This window comes from Phacochoerus africanus, chromosome 10 (genome assembly GCF_016906955.1).
Source record: "Phacochoerus africanus isolate WHEZ1 chromosome 10, ROS_Pafr_v1, whole genome shotgun sequence".
NCBI classification, from domain to species: Eukaryota; Metazoa; Chordata; class Mammalia; order Artiodactyla; family Suidae; genus Phacochoerus; species Phacochoerus africanus.
In genome coordinates, this window is record NC_062553.1 from 38,897,746 (window position 1) to 38,921,866 (window position 24,121).

Genomic DNA, 24,121 nt, shown 5'->3' on the forward strand with positions numbered 1-24,121 from the left:
ACAGATGAGTCTCAGATCCAGCGTGGCTGTGGCTGTGGTGTAGGCTGGCAGCTGCAGCTCCGATTTGACCCCTAGCCTGGGAACTTCCATATGCCGCAGGTGCAGCTGTAAAAAGAAAAAAATTAGTGGTGCATGGTAAATGCTCCATAGCCAGTAGCTGCACTAGTAGCAAAACTATTTGTAGCAGTAACAGCAGAAGAAAATAGGATGCTTCCCTCCTTTTTGTTAACTGAGGTGACTTCTTTTTTTGTTGTTGTCGCTTTTTATTTTTGGTCTTTTTAGGGCTGCACCCACAGCATATGGAGGGTCCCAGTCTAGGGGTCGAATCAAAGCTGTAGCCACTGGCCTAAGCCACAGTCACAGCCACGCCAGATCTGAGCCATGTCAGCGGCCTACACCACAGCTCATGGCAATGCCAGATCCTTAACCCACTGAGCGGGGCCAGGGATCAAACCCGTGTCCTCATGGTTCCTAGTTGGGTTGGTTACAACAGGAACCTCTACCAAAACAGATTTTATAGATGCATAAATAGAACATTGAATAACATCCCTTCACCTATAAAATGGGTATTATTCAAACTGAGGACTAGAGAGAAAATCCAGACTTATTTTTCACAGGTGTTATCTGCCAATAACTTTTTTTTTGTTGTTGTTGTTTTGCCATTTCTTGGGCCGCTCCCGCGGCATATGGAGGTTCCCAGGCTAGGGGTCTAATCAGAGCTGTAGCCGCCGGCCTATGCCACAGCCACAGCAACTCGGGATCCAAGCCGAATCTGCAACCTACACCACAGCCCACGGCAACGCCGGATCCTTAACCCACTGATCGAGGCCAGGGATCGAACCCACAACCTCATGGTTCCTAGTCGGATTCGTTAACCACAGAGCCACGATGGGAACTCCTGCCAATAACTTTTAAACAGCTGTGCTTTTGGAATCATCCATGATCATGGAATGAGGCCTTTGAAGGTTAAAATTTTAGTCTGTCCTTTTCATAGGCATGAGTCCTTTTTTATTTCTTCATTTGCTGTTTCATAAGTTAATCATGTCTCGAGATAAGTAAAACCACAATAGATTATGGTTGAAATTTTATGTAAGAACATGCATCTCTGAACGGTTTTTTATATATCAATTATTATTTTTTTTTAAGGTTTGGGTCCTACAAAGAAGGACACAATGCTGAGAACAGTCATCATTTTCACATGAGTACTCCCAAATACTTTTTATGAACTATTTAAAACAAGGATTCACTGACTGAACAAGCCTAAGGAAAACAAAACTGTAAGATGAAAAGAACAGATGGATTCAAGTGGGAAACTGCACACAAAGAACTGCAATTTTGAAAAACTCTGATATCTGCACAGTGGGAAATTCTATCAATTCCTAACATATATTGCTAAATAAAATAATTTCTCCAAATTGTTTTTCTTCAATTTTTGAAAAAAAAAAAAGAATCACGAGGTAATATAAGAAAGTTTTACTCTGAGAGATAAAAGAACAAACATGTCTTGCCTTTTTAATGCTTAAAAACAGAAATAGATTTTCTGATGAGCTAGAGGACCACTTACAAAAGTGAAGCAGCCTTGGAGTTCCTCATGCGGCACAGTGGGCTAATGATCTGGTTTGCCTCTGTGGGGGTGCCAGTTTGATCCCCAGCCCTGCTCGGCCTCGCACAGTGCATTAAGTAAGGATCTGGCATTGCTGTAGGTTGCAACTGCGGTTCAGATCTGATCCCCAACCTGGGAACTTCCATATGCCATGGGAAGAACTGACAGGAAAAAAAAAAAAATCAAGCAGCCTTAAATCCCTCTTGGGACAAAGTGGGGGAGAAGGTTTAAAGATTAAGTCTGTTGTGGGCATGGCCAAAAAAGAAAATCGTTGGAAGAATAATGTGTACCTGTAACTAACTATTTCTGACTCAGCACGTGCAGGTACCCATCAGCATCCTTCCCTGAGCCACGATGGCGTCACGTCTCTTCCCCGAGTTCACCTCCCTCCGGGCTGTACACGACGCACTCTGTTGATGTCTCCAGTCAGGCCACCCGCTGGCAGGAAGCACACCTCTGCACACAGAGGAGTCCCCCAGAGGGACTTTCCTTTCCTGGCACCACACAGGTAGGTGATGGGGAGAACTCAGCCGAACAGCAGGGTCTCTGCAGGGAATGGGGATTCGACTGTTGTTCAGGGTGGCACACATTAGATTGTAGAACTGGAAAGGGCCCTGAATGTCCTTCTGTCTTTGGGGGCAGAGATAAACATAAGAGAATTGGGAGTTCCCATTGTAGCTCAGTGGGTTAAGAATCCGACTAGTACCCATGAGGATGCAGGTTCGATCCCTGGCCTTGCTTGGTGGGTTAAAGGATCCTGCATTGCTGTGACTGTGGCATAGGTCAGCAGCTGCAGCTCTGGGAACTTCCATATGCCACAGGTGCAGCCCTAAAAAGACAAAAAAAAAAATCATAAGAGAATTTCCAAAGGTTTTATGTTACAATCTAAGGAGGTCCTTGGGATCTATTTAATAAAAACCCTATAGAGCACATTGCTGGATGCAAAACATGATGTGGCCATGGTTTCAAAAATATGTCCTCAAGTGATTTGGGGCTGCCTTCAAAAGGTGGGACTAATTGGAACTTTTTCTCAGTGAGGGCTAGACTTAGTGACTCACTTCTAAGTGAGCAGAAGAAACTGAAAGACAGGGCATGTGACTTCCAAGCTTGCATTATAAAAGAAAGTGGCTTTATAACCATGTTAGCCTCATCCTCTTGGATCTGAGAGAAGCCAGGTGCCGTGTCATGTGCAGCCCTGTGGAAAGGAGGGAGGAACTGAGGCCTCTGGCCAAGAGCCATGGGATGCACCACCTCCAGTCCAGCCCAGGCAAGTTGCAAATTATATTCAGCCTCAGCTGACATCTTTTTTTTTTTTAGGGCCACACCTGTGGCACATGGAAGTTCCCAGGCTAGGGGTCGGATCAGAGCTGTAGTGCTGGGCTACACCACAGCCACAGCAATGCAGGATCCGAGCCGCATCTACAACCTACACCACACTCATGGCAATGCTGGATCCTGAACCCACTGAGTGAGGCCAGGGATCAAACCCCTGTCCTCATGAAACTAGTGGGGTTCATTACCACTGAGCCACAATGGAAGTTCCCTCAGCTGACATCTTGACTACAACTCAGGGATCAAACCTGCAACCTCACAGTTCCTAGTTGGATTTTTTTCCACTGCACCACGAGGGGAACTCTGAGGTAAAGGTTTTTTTTTGTTTTTGTTTGTTTCTTTCTTTCTTTTTATGGCCGCACCTGTAGCATATGGAAGTTCCCAGGCGGGGGGTCAAATTGGAGCTGCTGCTTCTGGCCCACACCACAGCCACAGAAATGCCAGATCCAAGCCGCATCTGTGACCTATGCCACAGCTCATGGCAGCACTGGAAACTTAACACACTGAGAAGGGGGCCAGGGATTGAACCCATATCCTCATGGATACTAGTTGGGTTCTTTTTTTTTTCCATTTTTTTTTTACTTTATTTTTTTATTACTCAAATGAATTTATCACATCTGTAGTGGTATAATGATCATCACAATCCAATTTCACAGGATTTCCATCCCACAGCCCAAGAACATCCCCCCACCTCCCAAACTGTCTCCTCTGGAGACCATAAGTTTTTCAATGTCTATGAGTCATCATCTGTTCTGCAGAGAAGTTCAGTCTGTCCTTTTTTCAGATTCCACATGTCAGTGAAAGCATTGGATGTTGGTGTCTCATTGTATGGCTGACTTCACTTAGCATGATAGTTTCTAGGTCCATCCATGTTGTAAAAAATGCTGGTATTTCGTTCTTTTTAATGGCTGAGTAATATTCCATTGTGTATATGTATCACATCTTCTTGATACACTCCTCTGTCACTAGTCGGGTTCTTAACCTGCTGAGCCACAACAGGAACTCCAGGTGGTAGGGTTTTTGAAAGGTAATTAGATCATGACAGTGGAGCCCTCATGAATGGGATTAGTGCCCTTATAAGAACAGATAAAAGAGGGAGTTCCCTGGTGGCCTAGAGGGTTAAGGATCTGGTGTTATCACTGCCATGGCGCAAGTTCCTGGCCCAGGAATTTCTGCATGCTGGAGGTAAGGGCAAAAAAAAAAAATTACTTAAAAACAACAAAAAGACAAAAGAGCATGCTCTCTCTCTGTTCTTCACCATGTGAGAATACAAGGAGAAAAGGCCACCTGCAAACCAGAAAGAGGGCTGTCACCAAGGTGCATCTGCAGGCATCTTGATCTTGTACTTCCCAGTCTTCAGAACTGTGAGAAGCATTTGTGGTTTAAGTCACCCAGTCTATGGTATTTTGTTTCAGCATCCTAAACTGCCTGAGATCATGTCTGATAATCCAGTGACTCCCAACCTGGTGTTTGTGGGACTACAGGCCAGTAGGCAGAGAAGACAGAGTCAGAGGCAGAGTCCTTGGAGTTCCTGTTGTGGCTCAGTGGAAACAAACCTGACTAGGATCCATGAGGATGCAGGTTCGATCCCTGCCCTCGCTCAGTGGGTTAAGGATCTGGCGTTGCTGTGAGCTGTGGTGTAGGTCAAAGATGTGTCTCGGATCTGGCGTTGCTGTGCCTGTGGCATAGGCCGGCAGCTACAGCTTCGATTTGACCCCTAGCCTGGGAACTTCCTTATGCGGAGGGAGTGGCCCTAAAGAGCAAAAAAAAAAGAGGAGGCAGAGTCCCATGTAGGGAAGGAAACATCCAACTCTCTCCTTCGACTTTACAGTGGACGTTTTCTTTTTTTTCTTTTTTTGTCTTTGTTGTTGTTGTTGCTATTTCTTGGGCCGCTCCCACGGCACATGGAGGTTCCCAGGCTAGGGGTCTAATCGGAGCTGCAGCCACCGGCCTACGCCGCGTCTGCAACCTACACCAGAGCTCACGGCAACGCCGGATCGTTAACCCACTGAGCAAGGGCAGGGACCGAACCCGCAACCTCATGGTTCCTAGTCAGATTCGTTAACCACTGCGCCACGACGGGAACTCCATACAGTGGACATTTTCTTAACAGCCAATGTCTCCTTCCATCCCGGAGACCAGCCTCTTCTTTCTTCCCTGCTTGCTTTCTATCCACTTTTCTACTTAGTGGACTCTGGCAATTCAAGGGATGCATCTTCTTGCTTCCCATTTCTCATTCGTGTTTTGAATTCTAGTACACTTTTTTTTTTCTTTTGTAAACACACGTTCTCAGGATGGGTTACCAGAAGATGCTATTGTGTACTGTAACTTGAATCAGATAAAATTGACCCTTCTACTTTGCAAAAGTGGGCAAATATTCTGAAGCGTGTTCCCGACAGTGTGCTATGGATGCTGCGTTTTCCAGCAGTAGGAGAACCTAATATTCAAGACTACACACAAAATATGGGTCTTCCCCAGAACCGCATCATTTTCTCACCTGTAACCCCTAAAGAGGAACATGTCTGGAGAGGCCAGCTGGCTGATGCCTGTCTGGACACGCCACTCTGTAATGGGCACACCACAGGGATGGATGTCCTCTGGGCAGGGACACCTATGGTGACTATGCCAGGAGAGACTCTTGCTTCCTGAGTTGCCCCTTCCCAGCTCACTTGTTCAGTTTGTCTTGCGCTTATTGCTAAAAATAGACAAGAATATGAAGACATAGCTGTGACACTGGGAACAGATCTAGAATACCTGAAGAAAATTCATGGCAAAGTCTGGAAGCAGAGAATAGCTAGCCCTCTGTTCAACACCAAACAATACACAATAGAACTAGAGCCGCTCTATCGACAGATGTGGGAGCATTATGCAGCTGGCAACAAACCCGATCACATGATTAAGCCTGTTGAAGTCACTGAGTCGTCCTAAATAAAGACTGTGTGCACAGGAAAATTACCTCTATACCTGAGCTTCAACCCTCTGGGGAAAAGGGAACTAGATAATGTACTTTTTACTTATCAGTACAGTATCCTGTTGCAGATGGGTGACAAATAATGATAATAGAACAGCACAGCCAGACTGGCTTCCTGCATGATAGGGAGATTCAGAAAAGAATGGAAACTGCTGTTCCACAAGTCTCCATAGCATTTTGCAGCAACCAGGAGGTGCATCCGTCTGGAAGGTCTGATCTCCCTGGGTCTTCCATGGGATGCTTAGTGTGGAGGGGAGATAGAGATTGTCCAGCCGTCTTGTGATTCCATGGATTGATCGTGTCTTCTGAATTCATTTTTTTCTTTATATTTTGGGTATTGGAGCTTTTAAAGATATTTGGTTTCAGATATTTTTATGCATGTGACGTGTATATGATTCTCTTGAGATAAGGTTTTAAGCTAAAATGGTTCTTATTTTTGTTTCTGAACTCTACAGATCACTGGGGACCTTGCTGGTGTGGTCTTTTTATAGGTTTTATAAACCGCTTGCACCTATATCAGTCGTTTTAGTGTCTGACATAATATTTGGAGGTATGAGGGCTTTGTTGGTTAGGTGATGATGTTTTTTCTGGTCCATTTCCTTCTCCCCGCTGCCCCCACCACTTTAAAATTTCTCCTGTAACTTGGCTAACAAAACCAAGTTTGATTCAAAACCTTCCAGAGTGTTTCTCTTAAACACATCATCTGGTGCCAAATGAAAATTCTCAGGAGTGATTATTAATGATGAAGGGCACCGTTGTGGTGCTGTCATTGATGATAATAACATAGATTTTCTGGCCTAGTTTTTTACTTATTTCACCAGTGTTTTCCCTTTGACTGCCCCTCTAAGCTGCTTCCAAAAGTGATAGTATGTGATACGATTTTCACCTTCATTTCTAAAGTTTTTTTTTTTTTAAGTGAGTCCTGTTCTTCCTATTTCTTTCAGCAGAAGTGAAATCCCAGGTAAGTATAAGTATTCAGATATTTGATCAGAAAGCCACAGTTATCTCTAATACATTAAATAACTTGCTTCAAAAAACATGTCATAGGTTAAAAGCTCTGAAGGACCAGCTATGTATGTGACTAATTATTTTTCAGATCTTCTAGGGTAGCATATATAATAACCGTCTTCTGGATTTGGTCTTTTTTTTTTTGTCTTTTTGCCTTTTCTAGGGCCACTCCCGTGGCATATGGAGGTTCCCAGGCTAGGGGTCCAATCGGAGCTGTAGCCTCCGGCCTATGCCAGAGCCACAGCAACGTGGGATCCAAGCTGCATCTGCAACCTACACCAGAGCTCACAGCAACGCCGGCTCCTTAACCCAGTGAGCAAGGCCCGGGATCGAACCCGAAACCTCATGGTTCCTAATCGGATTCGTTAACCACTGCGCCACGACGCGAACTCCCTGGACTTGGTCTTGAAGTCTGTATGGATTCAGTAGTATCGAACTGCATTGCTACTTGTTTTGGAGTACAAATTAGACTGTAGCCCTCCTGGAGCATGAGTTCTTGGTATTAAAAACCATAGGAATTAAATTACTGAATTTCAACAAAGGATCAAGGGCTTGAGGCTTAAACACACCAAACATAAGCATCTAGGTTTTGTGCTATAAAATTTGGTTGTGGTGATTGTTGTACACCTATAAATGTAATGAAATTCATTAAGTGATAAAAAAGAATATGTTTTGTTTGCTGTACTGTACATAATGCTATCCAGTAACAGATACTTTTTTGTCTGCTAGTAGTATTCTAGATTATGTCTTTCCAAAGCGCTGAGGCAGTGCACCTAGTCTGTAGTTGCAGCTGATGCCTGAATGTATCCTAGCTGACAAATTATGGATTAATAAGAACTTGAATTTTTGAAGAATTCTTATTATTAACCAAAATCTGAGTAAGAAGTCTTACATGTAATTCTTAGCCAGAATTACATGTTAATGAACTGTGTACCTTTTAACAATGTAAATCAAGAAACATCAGTTTAAGAATTTTTTTTTTCGGTCTTTTTGCCATTTCTTGGGCCGCTTCCGCAGCATATGGAGGTTCCCAGGCTAGGGGTTGAATTAGAGCTATAGCCACCGGCCTACACCACAGCTACAGCAACGCAGGTTCCAAACTGTGTCTGCAACCTACACTACAGCTCACGACAACGCTGTGATCCTTAACCCACTGAACAAGGCCAGGGATTGAACCCACAACCTCATGGTTCTTAGATTCGTTAACCACTGAGCCACGATGGGAACTCCATAGGGATTTTTTTTTTAATTTATTTTTTACCTGATTAAAATATCAGTTAAAGGTTGCTGGCTTGGTTGCAGATAAACAGATGTTTGAAATTCACAAAACTACTTAATGTAGAATAGGATAATATGCTTCCAGCGCCCTCAAGGCTGTGATCTTAATAGCCATTTTACATAGCACATCATTCCTCCTATAGGGATGAACTTTTTCCTGGCATGAAAAGTAGCAGCTCTGGTTGAAGCTTTGCTTATTGTAACAGGCATTTGTTTCCAGGTAACATCTGTGGAAGACTTAATTCTGAATAGAGATATAGATATTACTGGAAACTCTTTTTTTCTATTATACTCTGCTTTATCAAAAAGAATAAAACATTTAAATTGTGCTACAGAAATTCAGATGTTGTCTTGAGATCTTTAAACAATAAATGAATGATGTGCCCTTAAAAAAAAAAAAAGAATTCTAGAACACTTTCTTTTTCTTTTTAGGGCCACACCCACAGCATAAGGAAGTTCCCAGGCTAGGGATCGAATTGGAGCTGCAGCTGCCAGCCTACACCGTAGCCACAGCAATGCAGGATCCGAGCCATGTCTGCAACCTACCACCACAGCTCACGGCAATGCTGGATCCTTAACCCACGGAGTGAGGCCAGGGATTGAACCTGCATCCTCATGGATACTAGTTGGGTTTGTTACCATTGTGCCATGATGGGAACTCCTGATTCTAGTACACTTTTAAAATAATCAGATGGATTCGAGGACAATGGAAGAGACAAAAAAAAAAAAAAAAAAAAAAAAGGAAGGGCTGATCTGCTCTACTGTGGAGCGGTGAATTTACTTATTTCATACAGGTGGGTCAGGTCGTTATTTTGACTTCAGTGTATCTGGAAAGCAGCTGATTATTTTCGCCTTAGCTTCTTATGTACTAAAAATTACAACCTCACTCTCTCTTTCTCTCTCTTAGTTAGATTACTTTAATCTGTACCAAGGAGTTCTGGAAGAGTTAAAGCCTTGCGCTACCTTCATTATGTGAACAGCTATAGGAGCAGTAACATAGTCAAGTAATTTCGAGTGAAGACATTAAAGAAAACCCCAGAACAGGGACCCCCTCAAATGGTGAGTGATAACACAAATAGTTTATTAACACCCTTAATAAACCTTAATTTTTATCTGCAATTTGTAGGCATAAGATGAAATTTCTAAGAGAATTCAAGCCCCTTTCGGAATCCTGAAATTCATGATCACGGGGCTGGAAGGGAACCTAGCGATCACACAAATCAGCTCTCTTGTTTTGCACAAAATAAATTGAAATCTGGAGTTCCCGTTGTGGCTCAGTGGTTAACGAAGGTTGTGGGTTCGATCCCTGGCCTCGCTCAGTGGGTTAAGGATCTGGCGTTGCCGTGAGCTGTGGTGTAGGTCGCAGACGTGGCTCGGATCCTCAGTTGCTGTGGCTGTGGTGTAGGCTGGCAGCTATAGCTCTGATTAGACCCCTAGCCAGGGAACCTCCATATGCTGAGGGTGTGGCCCTAAAAGGACAAAAAAAGGACAAAAAGACACACACACACAAAAACCCAAATAAACTGAAATCTGAAGCTAGGTGCCTACACAAAGACGTAGCTAAACAAGAGAAAACAAGAACACAGTTTTCCTGACTCCTTGGTCTAGCAGTCTATGTTCCACATGATATTGCCTCTTATAAAAACTTGGGGAGGAAACATTTCCAGGGCATATCACGAGGCTCTGATAGACTGTCTATGCTTCTATACCATAAAGACTGGTGCTCCAGGAGCTCCTGTGTGGCTCGTGGCTCAGCAGGTAAAGTATCTGACGTTATCACGGCAGTGGCTTGGGTCGCTGCTGTGGTGTGGGTTTGATCTCTGCCCTGGGAACTTCCGCATGCCAAAAAAGGAGCATGCACTCTCAATATATTTATTTATTGAGACAGACATGTACTACTTTTTTTTCCCCCCATCTTTTTGCCTTTTCTTGGACCACTCCCGTGGCACATGGAGGTTCCCAGGCTAGGGGTCTAATCGGAGCTGTAGCTGCCGGCCTACACCACAGCCACAGCAACGTGGGATCTGAGCTGCGTCTGCAACCTACAGCACAGCTCACAGCAACACCAGATCCTTAACCCACTGAGCGAGGCCAGGGATCGAACCTGCAACCTCATGGTTCCTAGTCGGTTTCATTAACCACTGCGCCACGATGGGAACTCTGACATGTACTACTCTTAATCCAAATGTCAAATATAAGTAATTTATCTCCAATATTTTAGGATAAAAAGAAATAGAAATTCTCTTTGCACCCCCTCCTCTGCTCCCCACCATCCCCCAGAACTGCTGGGCAGCGGATGCTCTGGGAGGTACATGTGGGATAAGTCTGGGTTCAGTAATAGTAATCATGATTGCTGCCACTTTTTGAGCCCTGTGTGCCAGGCGAGATACCAACCCTTTATATAAAATGCTCCCCTGTGGTAGGCTATTGCTTCTTATTTTATGGTTGAAGAACTGAGGCTTAGAGATGCTGAGCTTTGCCCACTGTTGCCACAAGCAAGAGGCAGGGCAGAATCAAAGCCAGGTCTCTTTGACCTGAAGCATGTCACTGTGCTGTGCAGCTTCTGGATGACAGCCAGCATTTGAGGGCTGAACACTGCGTGGAGCCCTGGACACACACAGGGAACAGGGACTCAGCCTTTGTCCTTGTCAATCTGCCATCCTACTGGGCTCTCACAGCCTGGGGGCTCCCCAGATCTTACCGAAAAGGGTTTGATCAGGTTGAGTATACGTTATGAGGCTTTAAAAGAAAAAGATCACAGCGTGGAATTGGTTGCAGGAATTTTTATAGACCTTAAAATGTATAATTATGCAGTATTCTAGCACCTTTGGAATGCTGTTGCCTCTGACTCTTGGGATCTTATTATCATTTATAGCATTATTTCAGTGGGAAAATGCATTTTAAGTTTCAAACACTCAATAAATTAACTTTTGTTTCGTCTCTGTTTTGGCTGCGCCTTTCTGGGCCAGAGATCAAACCCGTGTCACAGCAGCAACTTGAGCCACAGCAATAACAATGCTGGATCCTTAATGCACTGAGTCACCTGGGAGCTCCTAAATTAACTTAAAAAATTGTTTTAATTTATATTTTTTTGGCCGCACCCAGGGCATATGCAAGTTCCCAGGCCAGGGATCGAATCTGAGCCATAGCTGCAACCTATGCCGCAGTTTCAGGAATGCCAGATCCTTAACCCACTGCTGGGCCAGGGATCAAACTGGCGCCACCACAGAGACAAGGCCAGAGCATTAACCCACTGCACCACAGCAGGAACTCCTACTTTTTAAATAAATTAATTTTTCACAATTTTTTGAAGAGTTTGGATTTCCTGAACAACTTACTAAGACAAGAAACTTACCGCATTTTGGAAAGATCGATGAGAAGCCCTGATGAAATTTTCAGACAATTAGAGTACAATGTTCTTTGACTATTCTGGTTAATTGAGATTATTGTTTCAAAATACTCTAAGATGAATACAGTCATAGGAAAAGAAATCACTGCCCCAAATTCCTTAATGAAATAAATAACTTAAAGCCTGATGATATATTCTTTTCTTAGCTGGAGATCTCCTGCTCACAAAGCCTTGGCCCCCATCAAAGTAAAGAACTAGAAGCTCAATGTATTTCTCTTCACGTCTACCACTGTTATTTGATGGCAATTGACTTTGCGTCCCTAAACAGTAATGGCAGATGTCACAAAAATTAATAATTGTAAGTACCTGTATTTAGAGACAATCTCTGTTCTTTTGTATAACATTGACAAAACATGTTGCTTTGCAGTATACAAGTCCTTTTGTAGCCACAGTTTCATTTTGACCATCAGAGCCATCCTTTAATTTATTTGTTTATTATTTTTTGTCTTTTTTAGGGCCGCATCTGCGGCACATGGAGGTTCCCAGTCTAGAGGTCAAATCAGAGCTACAGCTGCCAGCCTACACTGCAGCCACAGCAATGTGGGATCTGAGTCTCGTCTGTGACCTACACCACAGCTCATAGCAATGCGGAATCCTTAACCCACTGAGCGAGGCGAGGGATTGAACTCCCGTCCTCATGAATGCCAATCAGGTTCATTTCCGCTGAGCCATGATGGGAACTCCCATAGCCATCTTTTTAGATAGTATTCTAATTATCTATTATTGTACAATAAACCATGTCTCATGATTTTGTGATGTTGACCTAAAACAATTATACTGCCAGATATTTCTTCAGCAATGATGGGCATATTCTGGATCAGCAGAGAACAGCAGTTTGGGGTGTGCAACCATGACAAGCCACAAACAAGTCCCCACGTGGGGCAAGGGAGGGAGGATGCTTCTATAAAGGGGAAAAAGCAACGGGAGGACTATGGTAAGCGGAGGCCAAGGCTCAATCCTTGCCAGGAAAGGAGCCTTGTCTTCCTGGTGGGCTCTGCTCTCATCATGGGGCGTGAGTGCTCCCCCTTCTGGTCTCCCGACTTTAATTGAGGTTTCTGTCTTAATTCTTTACAGTGGTTTAGAAATTTGGGCAGATCTCAGCAATCCTCCTGTTCCCTGTGGCATTGCCAGGGTCACTGGTTGGCATGTAGATGGTGGCTGGGCTGGACCAGAGGGTCCTAGCTGGCTTTACTCATGTGACTGTGCTTGATGAGGAAGGCTGGAGAGGACTCATCTGAGTTCCTTAGCTTGTCTTCTCTGTGTTTTTGGGTAGTTGGGTCCCAAACCAATATTCTAGAAGAAAGAAAATGGAAGCTTCGGCGTTCCCGTCATGGCTCAGTGATTAACGAATCCGACTGGGAACCATGAAGTTGCGGGTTTGATCCCTGGCCTCGATCAGTGGGTTAAGGATCTGGCGTTACCATGAGCTGTGGTATAGGTCCCAGATGCAGCTCAGATCCTGCGTTGCTGTGGCTCTGGCATAGGCTGGCAGCTACAGCTTGGACTAGATACCTAGTCTGGGAACCTCCATATGCCACAGGTGTGGCCCTAAAAAGACAAAAAAAAAAAAGAGAAAGAAAAAGAAAAAGAAAATGGAAGCTCCCATAAGAGTAAGACCTAGGCTTAGAAACTGGAACAAGGTCACTCCTGCCATATCCTATTCACCAAAGTAGCTGCTAAATTTAAGGACAGGCCACCAGGGAGTTTCCACCATGGCACGGTGGGTTAGGAATCCTACTGGGGGATTGGGGCAGTGGGTTAAAAGATCTGGTGTTGCTGCAGCTATGGCTTGGATTCAATCCCTGGCCCGGGGAACTTCTATGTACTCCGGGTGCAGCCATTTAAAAAAAAAAATGGGGGACAAGGATCCCACCTCTCCATAGGAAATGTATCAAAAAGTATGTGGCCATTTTTCATCTGTCACAGCTAGATTTTAAGAGGTGTTATTTGCATTTTCTAGATGAGGAAGCTAATACTCAGGTTAACTAAGTTGACTCGCACATGTAGTCAGTGGGGAAGGCGGGTCACTGCCCAGAACTATGGATCCCAAGGCCAGTACACCTATATTGCTGGAGACCTCACTGGGCTCAAATAAATTTTTTCTTTCTTTTTTTTTTTTTGTCTTTTTGCCTTTTCTAGGGCTGCTCCCACGGCATATGGAGGTTCACAGACTAGGGATCTAATCGGAGCTGTAGCCGCCAGCCTACACCAGAGCCACAGCAACTTGGGATCCAAGCCGCGTCTGCAACCTACGCCACAGCTCACGGCAATGCTGGATCCTTAACCCACTGACCAAGGCCAGGGATCGAACCCGCAACCTCATGGTTCCTAGTTGGATTTGTTAACCACTGAGCCACGATGGAAACTCCCCTCAAATAAATATTTTCTGAAGAATATAATATGCAACACTGCTTCTTTTTTTCCCTTTTGCTTCTCAGCGTTTAAAAGTTATTGGGAGGTTTTATATATATATATATATATATATATATATATATATATATGGAATTCGGGACCCCTGAGGCCCCAGACGAGCCCTTAAGTGTCTGTGTTTCTGATGGTACACGTGCCATTTGCCCGATTTCCTTCCTGAGGCAGGAAGGAGGTGAGGGCTAAGAGGGAATAGGTGGAAGACGTCTTGTAAGAATGGGGGGTCGGGATAATTGCAGTAGCCTCAGATGCTGCCTCCTAGCGTAGGCTGTTGGTTCCATCACCTTGAGTTCTGAGCAACCAAGATGCTTGACCCATGGAAGAAGGACTGTGTATCTGAGATTAGTGGGGGCTGGGAAGTAGGAAATAAATAGCGGTGGGGTGAGGAAATAAGTAGGAGCTGTTTCTTTGACCAATGAGAATTGGTCCTTTGGAATCTGGCTTTAAATCGAGACATTACTCAACAAGAGCCAGATTATGCTCCCCAGCCGTTTTCCTGTACAGCACAAACGGGTTTTTTGAAAAGCACTGCCCAGTACATGGCATTTGCTCTATTGCTCAGATTTGGTCGCAAGAAATCCTGGAGTTCTCTCTGGTAGAAAGCACTTTGTCTATACTAATAAGCTATGCTTTCACTTCCCTTTCTCTCAAAATTTCAAATGAAGCTTCTTTTCTCGTCCAGTGAAGCAAGGCTCTACTAACATTTTCCTCTTTTTTTGCTTTTTTAGGGGCCTGATCTGTGGCACATGGAAGTTCCCAGGCTAGGGGTTGAATCAGAGCTACAGCTGCCGGCCTACACCACAGCCACAGCGACGCCAGATCCAGGCCTCGTCTGCGATCTACACCACAGCTCACGGCAACACTGGATTCCTTTTTTTTTTTTGGCCTTTTCTAGGGCTGCTCTCACAGCATATGGAGGTTCCCAGGCTAGGGGTCCAATCAGAGCTGTAGCTGCTGGCCTATGCCACAGCCACAACAAGGCCAGATGCGAGCCACGTCTTCAACCTACACCACAGCTCACGGCAATGCCGGATCTTTAACCCACTGAGCAAGGCCAGGGATCGAACCTGCACCCTCATGGTTCCTAGTCAGATTTGTTAACCACTGCGCCATGACGGGAACTGCCAGCACTGGATTCGTAACCCACTGAGTGAGGCCAGGGATGGAACCCACATCCTCATGGATACTAGTCAGGTTTGTTACCACTGAGCCACGATGTGAATTCCTCTTTATTACAGTGAAGCTTATTGCTATGTGACCTAATATTATTTTATATTACTAATTATATATTATTTTCTAGTACAGCTATATTTGCTAATAACCTATTGCTATGCCCACTGTAGCCTACTGCTATAGTATCCTTTATATTTAAATTTATGCACCAAGTCTTTGCAAATACCTCGTTTCTCCTCTTCTAAGAGTGCTGGAATTTGTTTTATTTACTGCATAGAAACCTACCCTATTTTTTTTTTTTTTTGGCCAAACAGCAAAAGCATTGAAGAAATCTACAAAAGCACCTTGTAAATCTCCATCAGACGTAAGCAGGGAAAAATTCCCCTCCAAGTGCCTCTGAACGAAACCGTGCTGAATAACACAATTGCATATGCATGGCGCAGGACTTCAAAGTCGCAGCAAAATTAAAGCTCGATCAAAGCATCTTTGCTCAGAACATTTCTGCTTTGTGGGATCAAGTACCACATATACTTGCCGTGGCTGGGATTTCCATAAAAGGAACAACAGGAGTGCTGGGTTGCCTTACCTAAAAGCAATGGCAGCTGTTATCACAAAGGGGAAAAATTACAGCAGAGGAAAGATGGTGGGAGTAGATTTAGCTGAAAATGAAAGGTCGAGTGCTTCGGGCACTGCTAGGGAATATCAGTGGGATCGGGAGCTGTGCCCACCTGATGCGTCCCTTTATTATCTCCTTTAACTCGCAATGTCTGAGGCTTGGGAAATTTCTGTGATGTGTGAAGTGCCTGCCACCAAGCTGGCCTCTCTGGCAAGGAAAGCCACTGCAGCTCAATTTCGTGCAGTAGTTTCCAAAATGGGATCTTTTGCTCCTTGGGTGCAGGAAAAAGATTAATTAGAATGACTATTTTTATGCCATAGTATTTTAGTGTTATGGGGTTATGTTTTAGCAATGCTACTGCAGCGAGGGCCATCACAGATAGTATGTGTCACCTAGGAACCTGTTAGACATGCAAATCCACAGGATGCATCTCACACCTATGGCATCTCTGCTGCTCTGGGGGTGGGATCCAATGAGCTGTGCTTCAACAAGCTCTCTAGGTGATTCTGATTCCCAAGAAAGTTTGAAGAATAAACTGGTTTTTGTTTGTTTGTTTGTCTTTTTGCCTTTTCTAGGGCCGCACCCACAGCATATTGAGGTTCCCAGGCTAGGCGTCTAATCGGAGCTGTAGCTGCCGGCCTACACCACAGCCACAGCAACACCAGATCTGAGCCACGTCTGCAACCTACACTACAGCTCATGGCAACGCCGGATCCTTAACCCACTGAGCAAGGGCAGGGATCGAACCCACAACTTCATGGTTCCTAGTCGGATTCGTTAACCACTAAGCCACAATGGGAATTCCCAAACTGGTTACTAATGTACACATTTATAAATAAATAGACACAGATGGGAGATGCACTCAGACGTTTTTACTGATGGGATGCTCAAACAAAAATGTTGGGAGATGATGCTCTGAGGGAACCCTGCTGACTCAGAAACTAGGTATTCTTCTTTTCCTTTTTTTCTATTTTGCTAATTAACCCTGGGCTAGGAAGGGCCATTTAGGCTTTTACTTCCTGGGTGAGTTTTTTTTTTTTTGCCACACCCATAGCATATAGAAATTCCCGGGGCCAAGGGTCAAACCCACACTGTGACAACGCTGGATCCTTAACTCACTGTACTACATGAGACCTCCTTCCTGGGTGAACTTAAACGAGTTACTTAGTCACTCTGGAAAATGAGAATAAAGTGAAACATTATTTTCCCATAGGACTGTTCAGTGAGTCTGTGTAGAGCAGAAGCACTATAGTCAACTACGAGCACAAAATAGATGCTTGGTTCCTCTCTTCCCATATGGCTGTGGATGCCACAGCATCAGCAGCGTAAGTTCTTTTGCCTGCTAAGGGTAGATCTGTTGGTCCCCAAATGTATATGTACAGAAGCGGAAAAAAAAAAACTCTTTCAGTCTATAGACTATAACTTTGTATATTACACTTCGTGACACCTTGCCCATACAGAGAGATGGAGAGGGCAACAATTAAGTTTATTCAACTCATTTACCTCTTCTAAGAGTTGCAAGTAAATTTCCACTGAAACTCCAAGCTGCAAAGAAGAGCAGCGTTGGTGACCCTGCAGACCATAACAGTTCAACATCTTACTATTGTGAAGAACAGCTCGTAAGACCCCTGACTGATTAGCCTCTAGAGCAATAGCCTCTGACCCAAGCTGTACATGCTTCAGCCTGGCAGCCGGACCAGGCTGAGTTAGTTCATGGGCGATGCCAAAAGATATTAGCCAAAGCTTTTCTCTAAGAGACTTGGGATATGCGCCTAACCTTTAGGGGTCCGAAGAATAGCCTGGAGAGATTTTGCAGGTGGCACATTTCTGGGCCTCACCCCCAGAGATCTTTATTCTGTTGGTCTGAGGTGGGCCTAGGAATCTGTATTGTTCACAAGGTTTCCAGGTGATTCCTTTGCAAGTGGCTCAGGCACAGGAGGATTTATATACTCTGAATGGCAGGTGCTCTAGAACGGATTAGCACTTTAGAGCTCATATGGTGTGCGATTTCTTAACTTTTTTTCCTTCACGAGCGCCAAGATAATTTCCATTAAAATAAATGCATGACACTTTCTCATTTATATATTCATATTTCACAAAACCACAAAGGTTGGCAAGGACTAAAACAGGCCACAACTATTAGCAGCAGTGATTCACAGCAGACCAAGGCATTGATAAAAGACTGTGTTTTACTCATCCCTATTGTTGAATTTAACACTACCTCTCAAGAAAATGTAAAAAAAAGTGGGGGAGAGAGAATAAGTATTAACACAGAGATGACCTTGGATCTACTTCTGTTATAGAAATAATTCATGAATAATCTGAGTACTTTATTCGTAATAGATTTCCTGGTGAACCAAATCACAACTGAGTCACACCAGGGTAGCGGAGCCTGCTAGTTGTCTCCTGATATTTCTTTTCCTCCATTCTCTGTAAGAACCTCCAAGTTTTAGCTTGCCACTTGGGCATCCAGGGAAGAATGGCTACATTTCCCAACTTCTCTTGTGGCTGGGGATGATCATGGGTCCAAGTCCTTGACAATAGGATATAAGAGAAAGTAGCATGTGAGACTTACAGGCAGTGTACTTTTTTTTTTTTTTTTCTCTGTCTTTTTAGGGCCACACCTGTGGGACATAAACATTCCCAGGCTAGGAGTTGAATCGGAGCTCCAGATGCCGGCCTACACCACAGCCCCAGCAACACCAGATCTGAGCCGCATCTGCGACCTACACCACAGCTCATGGCAATGCTGGATCCTTAACTCACTGAGCGAGGCCAGGGATCGAACCCGCATCCTCATGGATCCTAGTTGGGTTCATTACTGCTGAGCCATGACGGGAACTCCAGGGCCAGTGTCCTTGAAGGGGCAGGATGCTCTTCTCCTTTCTGTGGCTAGAATGGGAAGTGAAAGCTAAGGCAGTCTTCCTGGACTAGGATGGCGAGAGTATGTGTAGAGGGTCACAGAGGAAAGACCCAAGGAGAAGGAGCTGGAGATTTGCCATACTAAGCTATCGGGGCACTGGCCTTGAGACTTACCTTTGAGTGTGATGATGAAAGAGGGTCTGGGTTGATGTGTCGTAAAAATGACTGTGGCATGCAGTGATGCACTGAGGAGGCTTCAGGAGGAAATGCAGTGAGGTCTTTACTTCTGGTCTTAGTCTGCTCAAGCTACCATAACAAAATACCAGAGTGTGGGGGAGCTTAATTAAGCAACAGACATTTATTTCTTACAGTTCTGGGGGCTGGAAATCAAGTATCGAGATGCTGGCAGATTCAGTTCCTGCTGAGGGTCCTTTGCCTGGCTTGCAGATGGCTGACTTTTCACTGTATCCTCATAAGGCTAAGAGGACAGTGATCCCATCAAGAAGGCTCCGCCCTCATGACCTCATCTAAATCTAATTACCTTCCAAAGGCCCTGCCTCCAAATACCATGACACTGGGGATTGGGGGCTGGGGCTTCAACATATGAATTTAGAGGACATAAACATTCAGTCCATAACCCCATGTCAGAACCTGACTCAGGGAGATTTGAGAAGATATAATAGCCATAAAACAAGAGGAGAAAACCCTTCAGTAATGGGTTATTAAATAGAACACAGGTTAAGGCTGAATTAGTGAGCAGGAAGATTAAGCCAGGAGGTTTCCTCATGATTCAGTGGAAATGGTTAGAGAGAACTAATAAGGGAAAAAAGTCAAGACACATGGTGGAGAGATCTACAAATTTATGCATTTGTGTAAAAGTGAATAATAAAGAGAATGGGGGGGTGGGGAATCAGATAAATAATAGAGAAAATTATCCAGGGCTGAGAAAAGGTGGGATCTTCTGATTGAACATGTCCTTCAAATCCTGAATAGGCTGAAGGAAACTAAATCCACATCAAGAGACACTCAGGTGACATTTCAGAAATCCCAGCCCTTGTCAAGGATACAGAGAGGTTTCAAATTATTTAGGACTATGGCATTGCAAGTTGTCGCTTCGGTACTGTAAGTTCTGAAATAACTGCTCCTGTGCTCTGTTCCCAAGGTATAGAACAAGCTTCCAACGAATGTATCATGATCAATGTGCCTCAAGAGGAAGATGCCCAGATGGAGATGGCAGCGTAGGAAGACCCTGAGCTCACGTCCTCCCACAGACACACCAAAGCTACAGCCACATATAAAAAAACCATTCTCTCTGAGAATGACCTAAAGACTAGCAGGACTGGAGTTCCTGTCATGGCACAGTGGTTAACGAATCTAGGAACCATGAGGTTGCAGGTTCGATCCCTAGTCATGCTCAGTGGGTTAAGGATCCGGTGTTGCTGTGAGCTGTGGTGTAGGTCGCAGATGCGGCTCAGATCCCACATTGCTATGGCTGTGGCGTAGGCTGGCGGCTGCAGCTCCACCTAGACCCCTAGCCTGGGAACCTCCATATGCCATGGGTGCAGCTCTAGAAAAAGTCAAAAAGTCAAAAAAAAAAAAAAAAAGTCTAGCAGGACAGCTCTTCTACAATTAAGGATGCAAAGAAGAAAACCATGGAGTTCCCACTGTGGCTCAGCAATAACAAAAACTGACTAGTATCCATGAGGATGTGGGTCTGATCATTGGCCTCCTCCATGGGTTAAGGATCTGGTGTTGCCATAAGCTGTGATGTAGGATGGCAGCTGTAGCTCTGATTCAACCCCTAGTCTGAGAACTTCCATATGCCTCAGGTGTGGCCCTAAAAAGAAAAAAAGAAGAAGAAAGCCACATTGAAACAGTTAGGAGGGGCAGAGAGAGGATTAAGCCAGAACTCACAGCCCTGGCAAGTGACCCCAAAGCACAAGGGGCTATCACCAACTCAGGAGTCCTCCCTAAGGAGCGAGGGGTTCAGCAGCACATTGGGCACCCCAGCTGTAGGGACCAGCACCAGGAATATGAGTCCCCTTAATGGGTTTTGAAAACCAATAGAGGTCTCTGACTGGGAGTCAGGGGCTGGTAGGAAACTCTCACTCCACACTTTAAGGGTATTCACACAAACTCACTTGCTCTGAGTCCCAGCCCAGGAGTCGTAGATTGGAAAGTGCCTGGCATCCTAGCTGGCCTGCCAGGACTAGCACAGCACACCCTCAGCCTGCATCAAGCTCCATCTCTAGCACTCCCACCAAGGTGGTGGCTCTCAGTGGGCCCAGGAGAAGCACTGGTCAGCACCAAGCTCTGGCTACATCCCACTCACCATCGCAGGTGACCCCCAACATGCCCCAGGTGAAGCTTCAGCCTGTGCCCACTTCAGCTCCAGCCCTCCTCCTGTCAGAGCCACCAGGTACCTGCAATCTGCAGAGGGACACTCCTACACAAGGACATGCCTTCAAGACTGGGAGAGGGAACTGTTTTGCCTAATTCCTAGAGACAAAGAAAGAAAATCAAACAAAGTGAAAAGACAGAGGAATACATTTCAAACAAAAGAACTGATAAAACCAGAGGAAAACCCCTAATGAAATGGAGATAAGGAATTTACTGTATAAAGAGTTGAAAGCAATGGTTATAAAAATGCTCACCAAACTCATGGAGGAACACAGTGAGAACTTCAACAAAGCATTACAAAACATAAGAAAGAACCAATCAGAACCGAAGAACGCCATAACAGAAGTGGAAGATGCCCTAGTGGGAATCAACAACAGACTAGGAAATACAACCTGGAAGACAGAATGGTGGAAATCACCCAGAACAGAACAAAGAATTTAGGAAAACAAGGATAGTTTAAAGGACCTCTAGGGCCACTTCAAACATACTAACTTTCACAATATAGGGGTACCAGAAAGTGGCATGGGGAGCAGAAAAAATATTTGATGAGATAATGACTGAAAACTTGCCAAACCTGGGAAAGGAAACAGATATCCAGGTCCAGGAAGCACAGAGAGTCCCAAACAAGATGAACCCAGCGAGTTCCACACCAGAACACATCATAACTAAATGGCAAAAGCTAAAGGGAGGATTTTAAGGCATCAAGAGAAAAGCAAAGAGTCACATACAAGGGAACCCCCATAAAGCTGTCAGTTGATTTTTCAGCAGAAACTGTGCAAACCAGAAAGGACAATATATTTGAAGTGCTGAAAAGAAAAAACCTATAATCAAGGATACTCCACCCAAGAAGGTTATCATTCAGAACTGAAGGAGAGATAGAGTATTCTAAACAAGAAAACACTAAAAGCATTCATCACCACTAAAGTGGCCTTACAAGAAAGGTTAAAGAGCTATCTTTAAGTGGAAAAAAAAAAAAAAAGAAAGGCCAATACAAGAAATAACATACATGAAGAGTTCCTGTTGTGGGACAGTGGAAATGAATCCGACTAGTACCCATGAGGATGCAGGTCTGATCTCTGTCCTTGCTCAGTGGGTTGGAGATCTGGCATTGCCATTAGCTGTGGTGTAGGTCACAGATGTGGCTTAGATCCCACTTTGCTGTGGCTGTGGTGTAGGCTTGACAGCTATAGCTCCAACACAACCCCTAGCTTGGGAACCTGTGGCCCTAAAAAGCAAAATAAATAAATAGAAAATATACGAAGGAAAAAAAAATCTCACTGGCAAAGGCAAATTTACAGTAAAGGCAGTGACTCAACAACTTAAAAAACTAGTATCAACTTAAAAAAACTTATCAAACAATAATACTCATTTATATGTTGCCAACAAGGAACTTCAGAGCTAAAGACACAGAGAGACTGAAAGTGGATGGAAAGATAATCCATGCAAACAGAAATTAAAAGAAAGCTGAGGTAGCAATACTCACATCAGATAAACTGATTTTAAAACAAAGTCTGTAACAAAAGACAAAGACCAGCACTGCATATTGATAAAGGGGTCAGTATAAGAAGAGAATATAATATTCATAAACATGCATGCACCTAATAGGAGCATCTAAACATATAAAGCAAATATTAAGAGGCATGAACAGAGAAACTAACAGTAATACAAGAGTAGTAGGGGACTTTCATATTTTAGGGTCCTGGCAGATATTAACCACAGAGTAAAAACCATCTTGAACATTCAGCTGTAGACTGTCAGATCTGGAAGATGCCTCAGCTTGAAGATGGCCCACCAGTACTCAGCACACAGAGACAAAATAAAAACTTCCGACTCCTCCTTATGAAATAAATCCCACTGGCTATCCACAGCCAGATGCTAAACAAATCAAACCTATCTATTAACATAAGTATAAACTGGAGACTGCATACGCTCAGGGTCAGTAGAAACCATGGATGAACTTGATGGGTAATGAAAAAAGTAAGAAAAGCCACTCTGTCCTCTAATATCTCAGCACTTCTTTCAGTCTTGGTGGCCACAACGATCACCAGCACAGAGTTAATCAACTCTTGCTGGATGAAATGTTTACTGAGTTTCTGTTACGTGTTGGAGACAGGGTTGGGTCCGCCAAGACAAGGCTCCCACTCTGAAGGAGAGGCTGCCATGCAGAGTAGAGGTTCCTTTTCTTTTTATTTTCTTATTTTTATCTTTTTGCCATTTCTTGGGCTGCTCCCGTGGCATATGGAGGTTCCCAGGCTAGGGGTCGAATTGGAGCTGTAGCCACCAGCCCAGGCCAGAGCCACAGCAACGTGGGATCTGAGCCACATCTGCAACCTACACCACAGCTCACGGCAATGCTGGATCCTTAACCCACTGGGCAAGTCTAGGGATCAAACCTGCAACCTCATTGTTCCTAGTTGGATTCGTTAACCACTGAGCCATGGCGGGAACTCCAAGAGCGTAGAGGTTCCTTACACAGGAGGATGGGGACAGCGGAGTGGGGAGGCCCACTGGCCATGGGAGGAGAAGAGCTGGACCAGCTTTGCTCTGAGCCAGGACTATCCTAGTAGCAAGTGACAGAAACCGAATGTGAATTACAAAGGGGTCATGTGTTGCCATGAAAACAATCCTCTGCCAGGCTTCCGAAATGATTGGGACCAGGGGCTCAATAGTCATCAACACAAGGTCGCTGCAGCATTCTCTTGTCGTGCCGCGGGTGAAGGATCTGGTATTGTCACTGCAGTGACTTGGATTGCTGCTGTGGCATGGGTTCCATCCCTGCCCTGGGAACTTCCACATGCTGCAGGCATGCCCCTCCCTCCCCCTCACTGACTGCAGGGGCTGTGTCTGGAAATCTCTTCCCTCCCACTTAGTTTATCTACAACTCATTATTCATGTGTCTAGTCACCTCCTTAGGAAAGCCTCCCCTCCCCCACTGCTCTCCCTGTCTGACTGAATCACAGGCAGAGACCTGGGTGGTCTATTCAAGACTTTGGGGCAAATTAAAAAAAGACCCTTTTGAGTGGACAGTGCCAGTGTGTGAAG

General features: G+C 44.6%; 1 protein-coding gene and 1 long non-coding RNA gene across 3 annotated transcripts in view; one reads left to right on the forward strand and one right to left on the reverse strand.

Moving 5' to 3' along the window:
* Nucleotides 1-1,406, forward strand: part of CWH43 (cell wall biogenesis 43 C-terminal homolog) — a 67,564-nt gene extending 66,158 nt beyond the window's left edge. Inside the window, 1 exon segment of the mRNA XM_047798648.1 lies at nt 1,147-1,406. Coding sequence (XP_047654604.1) covers nt 1,147-1,225 — 79 coding nt within the window. The 3' untranslated portion in view covers nt 1,226-1,406.
* A 3,615-nt stretch (nt 1,407-5,021) lies between these two features.
* LOC125138001 (uncharacterized) overlaps nt 5,022-24,121 on the reverse strand; it is a 33,944-nt gene continuing 14,844 nt past the window's right edge. The window contains exon 4 of one of the 2 annotated variants that reach the window (XR_007137562.1): nt 5,022-5,630. This is a non-coding gene — a long non-coding RNA (uncharacterized LOC125138001). Of the gene's footprint in view, nt 5,631-17,861; nt 18,351-24,121 lie in introns of those variants that run through there. The other variant, XR_007137561.1, reaches the window with a different exon arrangement.